Source organism: Procambarus clarkii, chromosome 20 (assembly GCF_040958095.1).
Source record: "Procambarus clarkii isolate CNS0578487 chromosome 20, FALCON_Pclarkii_2.0, whole genome shotgun sequence".
Lineage (NCBI taxonomy): Eukaryota > Metazoa > Arthropoda > Malacostraca > Decapoda > Cambaridae > Procambarus > Procambarus clarkii.
The window spans coordinates 24865904-24882844 of record NC_091169.1 but is presented as its reverse complement, the minus strand read 5'-3'; the positions used below and the strand labels follow the sequence as shown (position 1 = coordinate 24882844).

Here is a 16941-nt window from a genome sequence, read left to right as displayed (position 1 = left end):
GCTGACAGCTGCAGGCACCTGTGCTATTGGCTCAGCAGACTGCTGCACGTGCAGCTGACAGATGCACGTCCATCACTGGATCAGCTGACAGATGCACGGCCATCACTGGATCGGCTGACAGATGCACGCCCATCACTGGATCAGCTGACAGATGCACGGCCATCACTGGATCAGCTGACAGACACACGCCCATCACTGGATCAGCTGACAGATGCACGCCCATCACTGGATCAGCTGACAGACACACGACCATCACTGGATCAGCTGACAGAAGCACGCCCATCACTGGATCAGCTGACAGATACACGTCCATCACTGGATCAGCTGACAGATGCACGTCCATCACTGGATCAGCTGACAGATGCACGCCCATCACTGGATCAGCTGACAGATACACGCCCATCAATGGATCAGCTGACAGATGCACGTCTATCACTGGATCAGCTGACAGATGCACGTCCATCACTGGATCAGCTGACAGATGCACGCCCATGACTGGATCAGCTGACAGATGCACGTACATTAGTGGTCTGGCTGACAGATGTTATTGTTTTTATTGTTTGTTTTGGTGGCTTTCTTGCCTTATCTTGATCAGCGCAGTCGGGTGAGGTGGCCCAACCGCCTTCCCCCCCTCCCTCCCCCCTCCCAGGGACACAATGCATTGTAAAGTTTCTTTTTTTTTGGCTGCATGTAGCCGTCCTCTCCTCCCACCCTCGCAGCGGTCGCTCAGGCAACCTGTGTGTTTTTTCTCAATGTCATGAAGCTATCGGGTAACTATGACAAGTGGAAGGCGTGTGTGTGTGTGTGTGTGTGTGTGTGTGAAACGTACGAGAGGTAGTGGTGAGGTGGCTTCCATAACTCTTTTCAGTGTACAAATCCACAAGGGCCGTGACGAGGATTCGTACCTACGTCGTCCGAGAGCATCCCAGACGCTGCGTTTATCCTTTCAGTGTATTCCATCCTCACATGATATGCCTATCTCCTTATATTTCTTAGACTCATTTGCGTTTCCAGCTTTCACGTATGCCTTCCTTCAGTTTATGGAGTCAGTCCTTGTCTGCTTTGTCTATACCGTTCTAGTATCTTGTATGTTGTAATCATGTCTCCCTGTATTTCTTCTGTACTCCAGGGGTTGTCCCAGTTTATCAATACAGCACATCTATATGTCACTCATATATCTTAGTGCAATGGTGATATGTAGATGTCCCCTAGCTCTTACGTTCCTTCAATTTATAGAGAATGTACTTGGTCACCTTGTCTATTCCCATCAGTATCTTGTATGGCGTGATCATATTCCCACTACGTTTCTTCAGTGTTTAATATATTAGTTATATTTGATTAGAACAAGAGTGAACCATCGCTGGTGGTGGTGGTGGTGGTGGTGGTGGTGGTGGTCGTATCTCTGCCGCTTGGGCTGTATTTTGTTCCAAAAACATTTCTAAGTTTGTTGGTGATTTTGTCATCATTTTTATGTCCAACTTTCTGGGTGTTTTTCTTGCCGCCTCATTGTGTGTTTGTTGGCAGAGTTGGTCATTTTTGTTGTGTACTTGTTTAGGCGTGAACGTGAGCACGCATCTCCGTGCTCTGGTATGCAACCAGGTGCGTAGCCGTGTGCTCAGGCCCTCACTCACGTGCTCACTGGATTCACTCACGTACTCGGGTACATATTCATTCAGACACGCACCTCTCCTCCTTCCATCTTCTTTCCCCTATACATCCTACTCCCCACATCCCCAACATCCTAGCCCCTCTAGATCTTCCCCTCCCCCCATCTTAGTCCCCCCCATCCTTGTCCCACCCCATCCTAGACCCCCCCATCCTAGACCCCCATCCTAGTCCCCCCCATCCTAGTTCCCCCCCTCCCCATCATCCCCATATCCTCCTCCCCCCCTCCCCCCACCACCTTCTTAATGGGACCCGTTGGTGGCGGTCAGGTCGCCTGCCTCCAGGACATTTGCCTGACCATTGGAGCGCCGTTGTTGCGGTGGTGATGGCTGTTGTTGGCTCGTTAGTGGTGCCATTAGCAACCAACGTGTCGCTCCACCCCCTACCCCCTCCCATACCTGCTGCTGCCCCCACCAATATTTGTAAATATAATTTCCACATCGACATTTTCAATTTGGGTTTATTATAATTGTCATACGTGTGTGTTGCATGTTGAGGACGGCATTAGCATTTTGCAGCGTTTGTGCATTTACGAACACGGTCTTTCCTGGTGTTTGCTGGGTTGAGTTATAGCTCGCTAGCCCCCACCTTCCTCCTTACCATGTAGCTTGCGTTCTTGATCTGCCACTCTGTACAAAGGCTTCGCCGAACCAGAACCGTACTAACCCCAGCAACCCACCTAACCCATCGAGGCCCAGGCAAAGAAAACGTTGATATTATATGGCTTTGATTTGTATTAATACGTCGTATTTATAACAGATTGGTCACTTGCGTTAAAAAAAATGGCACGTATTAGGGGTGAGGAGTTGGTGGGTGACACTGATGGCCAGATGTAATAGCCTCGTTGATCACAGGTGCCAACCGCTTTAGTGCCCTGTAATGACCCGAGTTATGGCCCTCTATTGACCACTCTCATCTCAAGAGTTTTATTGGCATCACCGTGTTTTATTGAGGTCACATCTTGAGGTCTTTATTGGCCCAGGGGATGGGACTTGTGCCATTCATACTCCAGTCCTTTCTGGATCGAAATTAGATTTATTGGCAAATATAGATTTTTGTGGTGATATTCGCATTTGGGTTGTAGCTTACTCACTTAAATATATTGATCAATCCGCACACTAGAAGGTGAAGGGACGACGATGTTTCGGTCCGTCCTGGACCAATCTCAAGTCGATTGTGAATGGTCCAGGACGGACCGAAACGTCGTTGTCTCTTCATTTTCTAGTGTGTGGTCTGGTCAACATACTTCAGCCACGTTATTGTGACTCATCGCCTACACTTAGATATACTCTTAATAAATTAACCTGCCAGGAATACACTTGGGCGAATCCTTGTTGATGCTTAGGCATTTCTCAATAGTTTTAAGTGTTCTATGTGACAATTCTAATGAGTCTCTAGTGCCTTGCAGAAGATTCTTCTGTATACTGGCACCTGACAGTGCCAGTATACAGTGAGAACGTTTTTATATAAACTGATAATAGTGCTTTGTTGTTATAGTTTATGTTAGTGAATATTATTATTAACTTATTTAAAGGTTATAACCCTTTTTTTACATAGGCGAAAAGTTAAGGAGTACGATAAAAAACTCAGAAAGGAGTGGTTGCAAGACCAACGTCTCAAGGATCTGGTTGTTGCAGACGACCTTACAAGATCACACTGCAAGTACTGCAACACGAAGATAAAAAGGAAACTGTCAAGACTTGAAAAATCACGCTCAATGCAGGAAACATATCAATGCAAGTAACTTCAAGAACTATACCTCTCTTAATTCAATGGTCACAGCTGTTGACATCAAAGATCAGAGCTGGAAGGAGCACTTGTCATGCCGCTTGTGTCGTCACTCTGCTCTAAGGAACTGCGACCATCTTGTTGATCTGTGCAAGAGTAATATTGACGATAGTAAAATTATGTCAGATTTAAAGCTGCATCGCCCATAGTGTAGTAATATAAACGGCGCAGGACCATTAGTAATACGTAATGGAATGTTTAGAAGACTTTTGTACATGTCTCCGTGCAAAATCTTGCGCTTTTTACATATATTTCATGTCTTTTTTTTGGGATGTAGAACTGAAAATTGTGTTGACTTTACCAGTGATCGTATTGTCGTGTGGGATACCAGTGATGGTACTCTTCAAGTCAGTGGTACTCTCCTCTGGTATGTGCTGGTACTCTTCAGTAGGTTTCCACAAAAGCTCGTGCGTGACACAGTATGTGAAGCGAGAACGTAATGAACCAGAACGTTTCCTCAATACGCCGCTCCGTACAAAATAGAACTGTTTTTACCTAAACAGAAACGTCTAAAAATGGTCAACTGGCTTAACTTATCGATGCTTAGGAATCGTCAGTATTGCGATGCTTTTATTAATACTAAAACCCCCACAGTTTTGACGGTGAGGTCGATTACGTAAATAATATGATGTATTAGTTGAGAGGAGGAGGAGGTTGGGGGGTTGGGGGGGTTGCACTAGTGCAGGGCGTGGTGAGGGTTAGAGGCGTGGCAGGTCAGTAACCCTGGTGGGGTGGAAGGGGGGGAAGGGGAGGGGGGAGGTTGTGTGTGTGGGGGGAGGGGGGGGGGCTGCTGTTGCTGCAGTGGGGGCAGGTTGCAACTGCAGTGTTATCTGCCGTCCAATAGTCTTTCAGAGTCAAGGGAGCCCAAACCGCCAGTCACCCCCCTGTTCTTGTGTGTGTGTGTGTGTGTGTGTGGATGGTGGTCAAGCCGGGGTATATATTTACTGTGTAGGCAGTTTGCACGGTGTGATAATTATGACCAAATTTTTCTTTCCAGCGTGAGCTGGCTTGGAAGCTGTGTAAAATATTCTCCCTGCGAAATTAGCATGTTAAAGTTTGGAGACTGACAAACATCCCTTGTTTATATGCTGTTGCTTGGCCACTTCCTGTGATACACCCCATGCTGGGGTCGCTTCTGGCACCACCTTTGACACCTCTCATGCTGGGGTCGCTTCTGGCACCACCTTTGACACCTCTCATGCTGGGGTCGCTTCTGGCACCACCTTTGACACCTCTCATGCTGGGGTCGCTACTGGCACCACCTTTGACACCTCTCATGCTGGGGTCGCTTCTGGCACCACCTTTGACACCTCTCATGCTGGGGTCGCTTCTGGCACCACCTTTGACACCTCTCATGCTGGGGTCGCTTCTGGCACCACCTTTGACACCTCATGCTGGGGTCGCTACTGACACCACCTTTGACACCTCTCATGCTGGGGTCGCTTCTGGCACCACCTTTGACACCTCTCATGCTGGGGTCGCTTCTGGCACCACCTTTGACACCTCATGCTGGGGTCGCTACTGGCACCACCTTTGACACCTCTCATGCTGGGGTCGCTTCTGGCACCACCTTTGACACCTCTCATGCTGGGGTCGCTTCTGGCACCACCTTTGACACCTCTCATGCTGGGGTCGCTACTGGCACCACCTTTGACACCTCTCATGCTGGGGTCGCTACTGGCACCACCTTTGACACCTCTCATGCTGGGGTCGCTTCTGGCACCACCTTTGACACCTCTCATGCTGGGGTCGCTACTGGCACCACCTTTGACACCTCTCATGCTGGGGTCGCTACTGGCACCACCTTTGACACCTCTCATGCTGGGGTCGCTACTGGCACCACCTTTGACACCTCTCATGCTGGGGTCGCTACTGGCACCACCTTTGACACCTCTCATGCTGGGGTCGCTACTGGCACCACCTTTGACACCTCTCATGCTGGGGTCGCTACTGGCACCACCTTTGACACCTCTCATGCTGGGGTCGCTACTGGCACCACCTTTGACACCTCTCATGCTGTGATCGCTTCTGGCACCACCTTTGACACCTCTCATGCTGTGGTCGCTTCTGGTACCACCTTTGACACCTTTCATGCTGTGGTCGGTACTGGCACCACCTTTGACACCTCTCATGCTGGGGTCGCTACTGGCACCACCTTTGACACCTCTCATGCTGGGGTCGCTACTGGCACCACCTTTGACACCTCTCATGCTGGGGTCGCTACTGGCACCACCTTTGACACCTCTCATGCTGTGATCGCTTCTGGCACCACCTTTGACACCTCTCATGCTGTGGTCGCTTCTGGCACCACCTTTGACACCTTTCATGCTGTGGTCGGTACTGGCACCACCTTTGACACCTCTCATGCTGGGGTCGGTACTGGAACTGGCGTCACCTTTGACACCTCTCTTGCTATTATGCCTGCTAATACTATCATCACTACTGACACTGGCTGTTGTCACTTCTGATTCTGCCACCATTGACACCTCATAATGACCGCTGCTTCTTCTGCCACCACCGCCACCACTATTGGTGTCACATTCACCAGTGTTGGCAGGAGAGGCGAAGGTGTGAGCAACAGTGGGTGAGGTCATTCCCTTTAATGGGAACCCCCCATGAGAATATCCCTTCTCGTGCTAATCTTTTCTCCTTGCTCTTTTCCACCCTATTCATACTCTTTTCCTCAACATATATTCCATCACTACCCCATTCAGCTTCCCTTCTCATCTCGCCTTTCCCATCCCACTTCCTATTTAACTCAGTTCTCAGCTCTCTTCCATTCCACTCTCCCAGATTCCCCCATTCCACCGCTTCATCATAAGACTTTCCGTCCCATTTCATGGTTATTCCATCCTATTCCTCCATCATTCCCATTTCTACTCTCACCCACACCCCAGTTCCTTCCATCTGAATTCTGAATCTGCCCTGAATTCAAGGTGTATTTAGGCTAAGCGTCCGGGAGCTGTACACAGCCAGGGAACATCGAAGTCCTCTTATCTCTCGCACTTCGAGTCCCCATTGAAGTCCTGTCCGGAACACAAGAGCGTGGCCGACATACGTAACTACCCTTAGGGAGACCTCTCGAACCATCTGGTATATACTTGTTACTACAACTAGGTCAAAGATTCCCCACACAGCCAAGTATTCCTCACACAGCCAAGTATTCCCCACACAGCCAAGTATTCCTCACACAGCCAAGTATTCCTCACACAGCCAAGTATTCCCCACACAGCCAAGTATTCCCCACACAGCCAAGTATTTCTCACACAGCCAAGTATTCCCCACACAGCCAAGTATTCCTCACACAGCCAAGTATTCCCCACACAGCCAAGTATTCCCCACACAGCCAAGTATTCCTCACACAGCCAAGTATTCCCCACACAGCCAAGTATTCCTCACACAGCCAAGTATTCCTCACACAGCCAAGTATTCCCCACACAGCCAAGTATTCCTCACACAGCCAAGTATTCCTCACACAGCCAAGTATTCCCCCACACAGCCAAGTATTCCCCACACAGCCAAGTATTCCCCACACAGCCAAGTATTCCCCACACAGCCAAGTATTCCCCACACAGCCAAGTATTCCCCACACAGCCAAGTATTCCCCCACACAGCCAAGTATTCCCCCACACAGCCAAGTATTTCCCCACACAGCCAAGTATTCCCCACACAGCCAAGTATTCCCCACACAGCCAAGTATTCCCCACACAGCCAAGTATTCCCCACACAGCCAAGTATTCCCTACTCCGTCCTCCCTTAATGTAATAACATTTTCCCCAGACTAAGAACAATATGATGAGGTAACAAACTTTGGGTCGCTTGTGTCACGGAAATTGTGAGTAAATTTTGGCGGGAGTTAGGGAGTGAAAACACCCATAGTGTTTGGTGGGAGGGAAGGGGGATGGTGAAGTGGGAGGGGATGGGAAAGAGAGGCAAGGGAGAGGGAGGTAGAGGGAGTGAGAGAGGGGGGAAGTGAGTGACGTAGGGGAAACACTAAACATAATAGATACCCTTAAAAAGATTCATAGAAAACACCGACCTTACCTAACCTTGTTAGTATCTTAAGATAAGCATCTTATTGCTTCGTAATTACAATTATTACTTAATCTGTACATATTATAGGTTAGGTAATAATTGTAATTACGAAGCAATAAGATGCTTATCTTAACATACTAAGTAGGTTAGGTAAGGTCAGTGTTTTCTATGAATCTTTTTAAGGGTATCTATTATGTTAAGTATGTCACCTATGCACATATTTAATAAGTCAATATTGACTTATTAAATTTGCGAGAACGGGTTGGGGAAACAGGAAGGCCAGTCTCCACTAGGCGTGAGACATCCTAGGGCACGGGTGTGAGCTACCCTTGGCACGCGTGCCAAAATTGGCATGCCAATTATTTTTTTTTCTGGCATGCAAAACCCTGGACTCACCATAAAAAATAATTTAATATTTAACTTCTTTGCCGTGTTGAATATTTTAACTTATAATTTTATTAAGTAGAGCGATATCAAATAAAATTAAGTAAAGAAACAAAACACTGACAAGTATTTCAGTAATAATAAAGAATAAGAGAATGAAACAAAGCTGGTATTTCCAAGCCATCCGTCTCGGCTATAGGCTTATATATAAGCCTATAGCCCGCCAAACACACCGAAACTACGACGTTGGTACAACGTTTGAACAAGTTTTAACACCTCTTAATCAGTTATAACAACCAATATAGCAAGTTGTAACAACGTTCTAATACGTCATAAACACGTTAAGCCAAGATGTAACAACTTTATTACAAGTTGTAACAAGCTGAAAATAGAGATAGTTACGGTTTGTGTTTCCAGGGTAGCGAGGCTTATAATTGTACTCATTTTGGTTCTGCTTACCCACCCACCACCCGGATTTCATCAAACATATTACTATGGCAATTACAATTTCAATTTGCCTAATAAAATTATTTAATAATTATAACACCAAACATTGCAGCCAACAATGTTACACATTTTTTTAATTGAAATGACAACTGTATTGCAGAGAGAAATTACAACTACTGTATTGTACAGAGAAATGACAACTAATGTATTGTAGAGAGAGATGACAACTGCTGTATTGTACAGAGAAATGACAACTGTATCTCTGTTGATACAGAGAAATGACAACTACTGTATTGTACAGAGAAATGACAACTACTGTATTGTACAGAGAAATGACAACTACTGTATTGTACAGAGAAATGACAACTACTGTATTGTACAGAGAAATGACAACTACTGTATTGTAGAGAGAAATCAGGCATTGAACAAATGAATTATTGTGAAATCATCATGACCTTTTAAACAAAAATTAACCAAGTTAAAATTCTTATGAATTTAGTGTGAGAATTCAAATCAATTGGTAAATTATGATAGACAAAGTAGGTGGGAAAAACAAAGTTAATAAAAATATTATATAAGCTTTACAATAGAATTATTACCGGTATATAAAACATAATATCGTTATTCTCATTACTGTTGATTGACCTAACTTAACCCTGGCTTGGGTTAGGTTAGGGTAAGTTTAGGGTAGGTTAGGTAGGTTTAAAATACATTGGCATGCCGTCTTGTATTCGATGTGAGTTGTATCCTTCTCCGTCTGGTGTATTTCTCTCAATAGATGGTATTTAGAGTGAATTATTTGGATTTTTTTTTAGGTCTATTCATGTCTTTAATTGGCATTTCTTTGCCCTTTCAGGTGAGTGTGTATTCTGAATTCGAGCATTTGAATCTTAGCGCGTCTATGAAGGTGAGGCAATTTGATGAGGTTAGGTTGTTGTTGTTATAGGTTCAGCTACTCGGAACAAGTTCCAAGTAGCACGGGCTATGGTGAGCCCGTAGTGGACTTACCTGGCACAGGAGCGGGGGCAAGTTGCACGGGCTATGGTGAGCCCGTAGTGGACTTACCTGGCACAGGAGCGGGGCAAGTTGCACGGGCTATGGTGAGCCCGTAGTGGACTTACCTGGCACAGGAGCGGGGCAAGTAGCACGGGCTATGGTGAGCCCGTAGTGGACTTACCTGGCACAGGAGCGGGGCAAGTAGCACGGGCTATGGTGAGCCCGTAGTGGACTTACCTGGCACAGGAGCGGTGCTGTGTGCTAAGTACCAAAACGCTATGTGTGTGTTCTAACCTGTCCTCCTGCAAAGAAAATCGCTTTTTGGTGGCATGTGTTACATATGCAAGTCCACGGCAGACTCGTGCACTTCCATGGGTAGTTTCCCTACATTTACCACTCTGTAAAAGTACAATTGTTTTTGCATAACCAGAAACGTACGAACCCTAGCAACCCACCTAACCTTTCTAGGTTATACATAGACAATGTTAGTATTAAAGTGCTAATATTGCCTAATTTTTTTGACCTAATAGGTTTGACTACTTCAAATTTGAGGGTTGTTAAATCGTAATAACGGGCTGGTCTGGGATCCCACTCCAGCCGCTGTTGTATATTAGCTGGAATAGCGTGTGATGAGCCCGCCCTCTTATCTAATACACCGCATTTTTTTACGGAATCGACAATCCGTTAAAAATGCGACGCATTAGTAATGAGTAAGTCATCGTAATATTGATGTTGAGAGTGTGAGGATTAGATTTTGATTTGATTGTTGCCGCTGAAGGCGGCTAGTTTATTGTGCACCCCATACTCATCCTGTGAGCGGTAGCGCAAAAGCATTACAGAGGGCACAAAAGGTCTTTATCAGACCTCATCTTAGATTACCTGGCCGTCCTGGACCCTTAGCAAGTGGCCACCATAACCATTTTTATAACTTGAAAACGACTACCTTGAAGTGGTTCTGAGAATCAATTCCCCCGCGGCCCGGTACTATGACTAGGCCTCCTCGTTGGTGGTCTGGTTAACTAGGCTGTTAGATGCCGATGCTCGCAGTCTGATGTATGGTTTACAACTCGTTTGATGTGTTAGGAAGGTGAAGCAGTTCTTGAGGAAGGGGTGAGGGAGAAAAGCACGTGGTGCGGGCTAACTCCGTCCACCATCACCTCTACTGCCAAGATACACGCACGAGAGAACCAGAAGTGTGGCGGGTGTGTGCCGCTCGTCCCACACCTTCCAGTACCCACTACCATCACCACGAACACACTCTCCCTCCCACACACACTCAACACCAACACCTGCTTCCCCGACAAGTGTCACGTCAATGCTCCCACCGTCACCTGCCTCATCTACAATGCCGCCATGTCAGTTCTTCCTCCCACACCAACACCAATCCCCCAGTGTTCTCACATCAACTCTCTCTCACCACTAGTAACTGCCTAACCTGACAGTGGAGCCCTCCCCTCCCCCGCCGTCAATTGCTAGATCAACTTTAACACAACAAAAATGACCAAAGAACAGACCAGCACTACGCTATGAACTCTTCCCCCGCCTACAGTCCCTGTTTAAATACACATGCGTTATTCCCACATAAAGAGCCACATCAATTATCCTGCACCAAACAAAACATAATCTTCATCCTCCTCAAAATAAGAAAAAGAAAGAAAAACTAATTCTTGCCTCAGACCGAGAACATTTTTATTCCCAATATTATCAACTTCACCTGGTGAGTTTCCTAAGAAAAAAAGAAACAGTGTTTCACACCAAGCGCATTTTTATTCCCAGTATTAGCAACTCCACCTGGTGCGTTTCCTAGGAAAAAAAAACAAGAAAAAACTGAACCAAACCACCCAGTGCGTTATTACATGAGCCAGGAAAGAGTTTTGAGAGAGTTTGAGCTTCTTGCTGCTGGTGTATGTTCCAAGAACACCTTAGTCCGGATCGTAGGCTAATTTATTTTGCGCTGTTGTACTTTTCATCGCAATCTTTTGTTTTTGGAAGTGTATTTAAAAGCAAAAGATGTTCTTTAAATTATTAAGGATGTTCTTTAATTTAAAAACAAAAATTAAATATGTGTTTAATTTATAGTTATATATTGTTGTTAGGAGGTTATTGGAAACGTTACCCCCCCCCCCCCTACCATTCTCATGCTGTCTGTTCAATCCGAATATTTTGCTCCAGATATGCGTTTCAAATATTTTTTTACACGTGTTTATTAAAAAGGTTATGTTTGGTACAGGTAATTTAACCAGATGTTTAGTTCCAGGTGTATATGGAAAGTATATACTCCAACAATTATGTTCAGTTGTTCATTTATCCTACAGGTTTCTATTTTAATGATTTGTTGCAATTGTTCTGGAAAAAAATAAACCCCCCAAAATATAAAACTTTCAATTTAATTACAATTATTTTTATTGTATATGTAACAAATCAAAATTAGTAGTACACGATGTACATTTTCCCCAGTTCTCCACCATACATTTAATCTCTCCTGTTTCTTCCCCCTGACGTAAATGTTCACCCCCTGTTATTGATCTCTGACCAATGACATCACTGACCTTTGACCCCTGAAGCTGCCATTGGGACAACCTCCTCCCTGGCCTAGTTCATCATGGTTTTTCAAATTCCACAGGAAAAAGGCTTGTCCAATGGCTCTCGTACCAACCTGTCCTCCTACAACCTGTTCTCCTACAACTTGTCCTTCTACAACCTGTCCTTCTATAACCTGTCCTTCTATAACCTGTCCTCCTACAACCTGTCCTATAACCTGTCCTACAACCTGTCCTATAACCTGTCCTACAACCTGTCCTACAACCTGTCCTCCTACAACCTGTCCTACAACCTGTCCTTCTATAACCTGTCCTCATACAACCTGTCCTCCTACAACCTGTCCTTCTATAACCTGTCCTCCTACAACCTGTCCTCCTACAACCTGTCCTCCTACAACCTGTCCTACAACCTGTCCTACAAAGAACGTCGCTTTTCGCTCGTATGCGTTACATAAGGCCAAAAATTGTCGTACTAGAAAATGGAAGCGGCTGGCGAAAGTGACGTACTGTCCCGTTTTCTGTTTTGGGTCCTCTGGTAGGTTAGGGGGAGGACACTTTAAATTGACAGATTTCTTGACGTTGGGAAACCTTAAGAGGACGTACGACTTTATCAATAGAAAGTTGGGATGTAAGTGACATCGTAGACACGATTGTTCGTAACCTTACCTAACTTAACCTGGCTATCTGGGGAGAACTCGCGAAACCATCAACTGGTAAACTACAGGTATCCCTAAAGGTTGCCACATCTTCATCTCGTTCTCTAGAGCGTTCACTACGTCACTAAACGGATGGACTATATTGCCCGAACCTAACCTAATAGAGGACTCACGAATGGAAAACGAGACATTTTCGCCAATTTCGTAATGTAAATCAGTTTTTGGCCTCAAGGGGGGTTTTATACGTCAAAATACGATGCACTATTGGAGAGGAGGGATTGAACCCTTTCTCAACAATCAAAAAATCAATCTTCAACCTCACTTTGTATTGTATTTTGGCTGTATTCTGAATTTCCGTCTTCTCCCCTGCTACTAACTAAATTCAGTCTCCCGCGTTACAACACAAGCCAATAGGATCCAGCAGTCTGTTATTGCCTCAGGCCATCACCTGTGGGGGAGCGTCATCTGCTACCATCAGGAAATTGAACGCCTAGCCTCACTTTATTCATGCTCTCTCACTCTCCTCATTCTCCGCTCTCTCACTCACCTCATTCACGTTCTTTCACTCACCTCATTCACGCTTTCACTCATCTCATTCACCTTATTCACACTGAGGGATCGACCAGTCGCCTCACTCACTCTCCTCTTTCTCTCTGGCTTCACTCATTATTAGTCCCCCCCCCCCTCATGGCTTTGTTATCCAGAGACATTGCAGTAGCCATACACACACTCAGACTTGGCTACAAGTGCTGCTGGTAGGTAATAAACCCAATAATTAGTGTCATATCTGAGGAACAGAAGCAGAGGCGCCACTATTGCACTACTTATGCTACAATGTGAAGCAACTGAAGCCCTGCGCGTCAAACTCAACATTTCAACTAACAAGAGCAGCGGCATTAGATGTAAAATCCACAGCGACCACAATGGTTAGAAAAAACAGTTGAAGAATGGGACACAATAGTGAACATTGTGCATCTATATCCCCCACTAAGATAATGTTATTAAAACAAGACTAAAAGCAGCGAGAAAAGAAGGGAACTCTACCTTCATTAACTCAGTTACGGGCTCACCATAGCCCGTGCTACTCGGACATCTTGTCCCCAGTAGCTGATTCTAAAACAATCTAAAACAACAACAAATCGAGCTTTTGGCATTCCTAACAGGGCAGTTTCTAGTTTCCATTTCTCCATTCTAGAGCAGTTTGCTAAGCTCGGAATACAATGTAAATTACTGAAATGGATAAAGGGTTATTTGTCTAAGCGAACACTTTGAACTTTGAACTTCACAAGGAGGAGTCTTCAACCCTTTGTTGTTCAACGCTCTGGTGCAGAAACTTATTCCAGATCGTCCAACTAATAATGAAGACACGGGCATTTATGATATTTGTTTACAGGCTGCCTCCGAGCCTGGAATGTCAGTGGTGCTCGATGAGTGTGCTACTACACCTGATGAATGTGGACTCCTTATCTCTGTACAGAAAACTTGTGCTTTCATCCCATGTGGTGTTGACCAGACCACTCACTGGAAGGTGAAGGGACGTCGACGTGTCGGTCCGTCCTGGACCATTCTCAAGTCGATTGTGACTGCCTGTGACACAATCGACTTGAGAATGGTCCAGGACAGACCGAAACGTCGTCGTCCCTTCACCTTCTACTGTGTGGTCTGGTCAACATACTTTAGCCACGTTATTGTGACTCATCGTCTGCATCCCATGTAATGTTCCACCACCCAGTTATCATATCGATGGGCGACCACTTGAGAAGTGGGAGACTTACAGATACCTTGGTGTCCCCGTTAACGACCTTTTGTTCTCTCAAGAGATTTAAGAGACTCTGGCAGAGATTTAAGCCCTTGCGGGTCCTTAACGTGAGACTTCCTACAATGCTCTGCATACCATTTATCACTTCTGTGATTGACATTAATGCTCTACATCTCAAACTGCAGACAGAGAAAGAGGTAAAATTCCTTGGAACTTTGTAAAACGAAGCTATGTGAGTCATCCTTAGGAGTCCAAAGTCCACGAGAATAGTCAATATGAGTGCAGAGTTAAAATTGCCTCTCGTAAGTAGGAGAATTTTGGCCATTAGCGCAGTTTTCGGCGTGAAGGCGTTGAGATTTGGGCCCCACACCAAATTTTAAACTAAGCTGATTCACGTTACACTCACCTGAGCCGACAGACAGAGAGGGAAATTTGATTACGCATTTTAGTTTTATAAAGTATCCAACACCATCAAAATGTTAAATATGTACTCGAGTCTATTAACGATTGATCAGTCAAGCCATGGGATAAGGGCGCTCTATCAGTACATTTAGTAAATGCTTCCAAAAAAGACAGTGAATACGATACGTTATTCAAAGAGTTATCTATGAAAAGCCTGACTGAGAGTTGTGAGGTTATGGGCAATGATGTGTATATCAGTGCTCTATACCTGACGGCTCTGTGGTGGAGGCTGTACTGGATTATACAGGTGATATATTACAATTTTGGCCTTATGTAACGCATACGATCGAAATACGACGTTCTTTGTGGGAGTTATAGTGACTGGGTCAGTACAACTCAGACGGAACTTGCAAGCATACACCTCCAGAGCGCTGTCCACTCAACTATCAAGCCCCTATTATGTCTGCGTGCGTGCGTGCGTGCGTGTGTGTGTGTGTGTGTGCGTGCGTGTGTGTGCGTGCGTGCGTGTGTGTGTGTGCGTGTTGCATGTTTGTAAATCATTTACCTCGCCAGCGTACCGCGGAAATGTTTGAAAAAAAAAAATGTGTCCACGTTTACTCGGTGAGGAGATGAAGACATTATTTCTCTTGGCGAACGTTCAAGCAGCGCATTTGTTGTTGTTGTTTAAGATTCGCTACCTGGAAGAAAATGTTCCACGTAGCACGGGCTATGGTGAGCCCGTAGTGCACTTTTTACAGCGCACTTACTCCTTCACTTCCCCAGCATCCAGAGGGAGGGAGAGGGGGACCGAGATGCAAAATAAATATTAAAGATATAGAAAGGGAAGGATAGGAAAGATCACTGATGAAATTTGAGAAAAATGGGCAAAAAAGCAGATGAAAGGATTTGCTTTGGGCTCCGTCGAGATTGTCCCTAGGAAAAAGGTCTCGGTATATTTCCTACAGAATTTAAAATATATCACAATAAAAGACATAAGAAGAGAAGAACACAATTAAGGCTCTCTGCCCAGCCTCCGGCACTGCCCGATGGTTGTGGATGACGAGGGATGGTTGTGGGTGACGAGGGATGGTTGTGGATGGCGAGGGATGGTTGTGGATGGCGAGGGATGGTTGTGGATGGCGAGGGATGGTTGTGGATGGCGAGGGATGATTGTGGATAACGAGGGATGGTTGTGGATGGCGAGTGATGGTTGTGGATGGCGAGGGATGATTGTGGATAACGAGGGATGGTTGTGGATGGCGAGTGATGGTTGTGGATGGCGAGGGATGATTGTGGATAACGAGGGATGGTTGTGAATGATAAGGTATAGTTGTGGATGCTGGAGAGAATGGGCTCGATTATCACAGCATCTCTGCTGACAAGAGCGATGATGTCACACCAGCAGCTGACTCCTCTGACAACACCAGTGATGTCACAGCTGGCACCGCTGCCAACGTGCTTCTCCCAACCCTTCCGGCACTTGAGAGCCACATACTTGGCACCGAAGTGAGAGCGGTGGTAGACCTCTCCCTGACTACTACTCTCCCTGGTCAGTCTACCTGACCACTCTCCCTGAAGATAGGAAACCGCTACGGAATGGTGTTGAGCGTGTTAGGAAAACAACAATTTAATTTCGTCTGGCACGAGTAAGTAGAGGGACGTCACAGTGCCATCAGAGTGCCGTTCTTTGTGACCAAGACATGGGAGAGAGAGAGAGAGAGAGAGAGAGAGAGAGAGAGAGAGAGAGAGAGAGAGAGAGAGAGAGAGAGAGATGACAAAAAGACAGGTGGTTGGTTTCATTTGCTAGCAAGTCGAGTGACTATGTAGCCTAGGCCCGGATTCAACGCGCCGTCACGCAAGAACTTACTAAACTATTCCTTCCTATCGCCTTCTTGGCGGTTACGTGGCGTTTTTCGACAAACTGTTTACGTTCGCTGCTCTTCCCAAGACCGGCTCCTCGCCCACGACACCTCTGGAACACTCTTAGCGTTACGTAAACCGTATATATGTTGCATTTTCTCGACTACACAACCGGTAACTCAAGAGACCGTCCCCGTTGGAGCCCGTCATGCCAGTAATATGTACTTTGTGTGTCTGTAACTTGTACTAAATGTGCATTTCATAACAAAAATCTTTTCCAGTGGTGTATATCCACTGAGTGTAGCTCTGATCTCGACTACAGTCTCTCTCTCCGTCTTTCTCTTTTTCTCTCCCCTCCCTTCCCCCCCCCCCACACCGAGGGATCGGGGATCAAATCAGCAGTCAACAC

The 16941-nt window shown here is 45.8% G+C and overlaps 2 protein-coding genes across 2 annotated transcripts in view; one reads left to right on the top strand and one right to left on the bottom strand.

The window, feature by feature from the left end:
• Positions 1–16941, top strand: part of LOC123755429 (tripartite motif-containing protein 3) — a 239559-nt gene that overhangs the window by 8139 nt on the left and 214479 nt on the right. The gene's annotated exons all lie outside the window — the stretch shown is intronic.
• On the bottom strand, positions 4857–6047 carry LOC123755277 (collagen alpha-1(III) chain-like). The gene has a single exon (XM_045737732.2). It carries the CDS (start codon positions 6045–6047, stop codon positions 4857–4859), a length of 1191 nt encoding a protein of 396 aa, XP_045593688.2.

Excerpts from the sequence above, each read along its gene's own strand:
- LOC123755277 (XM_045737732.2), bottom strand. The coding sequence starts at position 6,047 with ATGACCTCACCCACTGTTGCTCACACCTTCGCCTCTCCTGCCAACACT.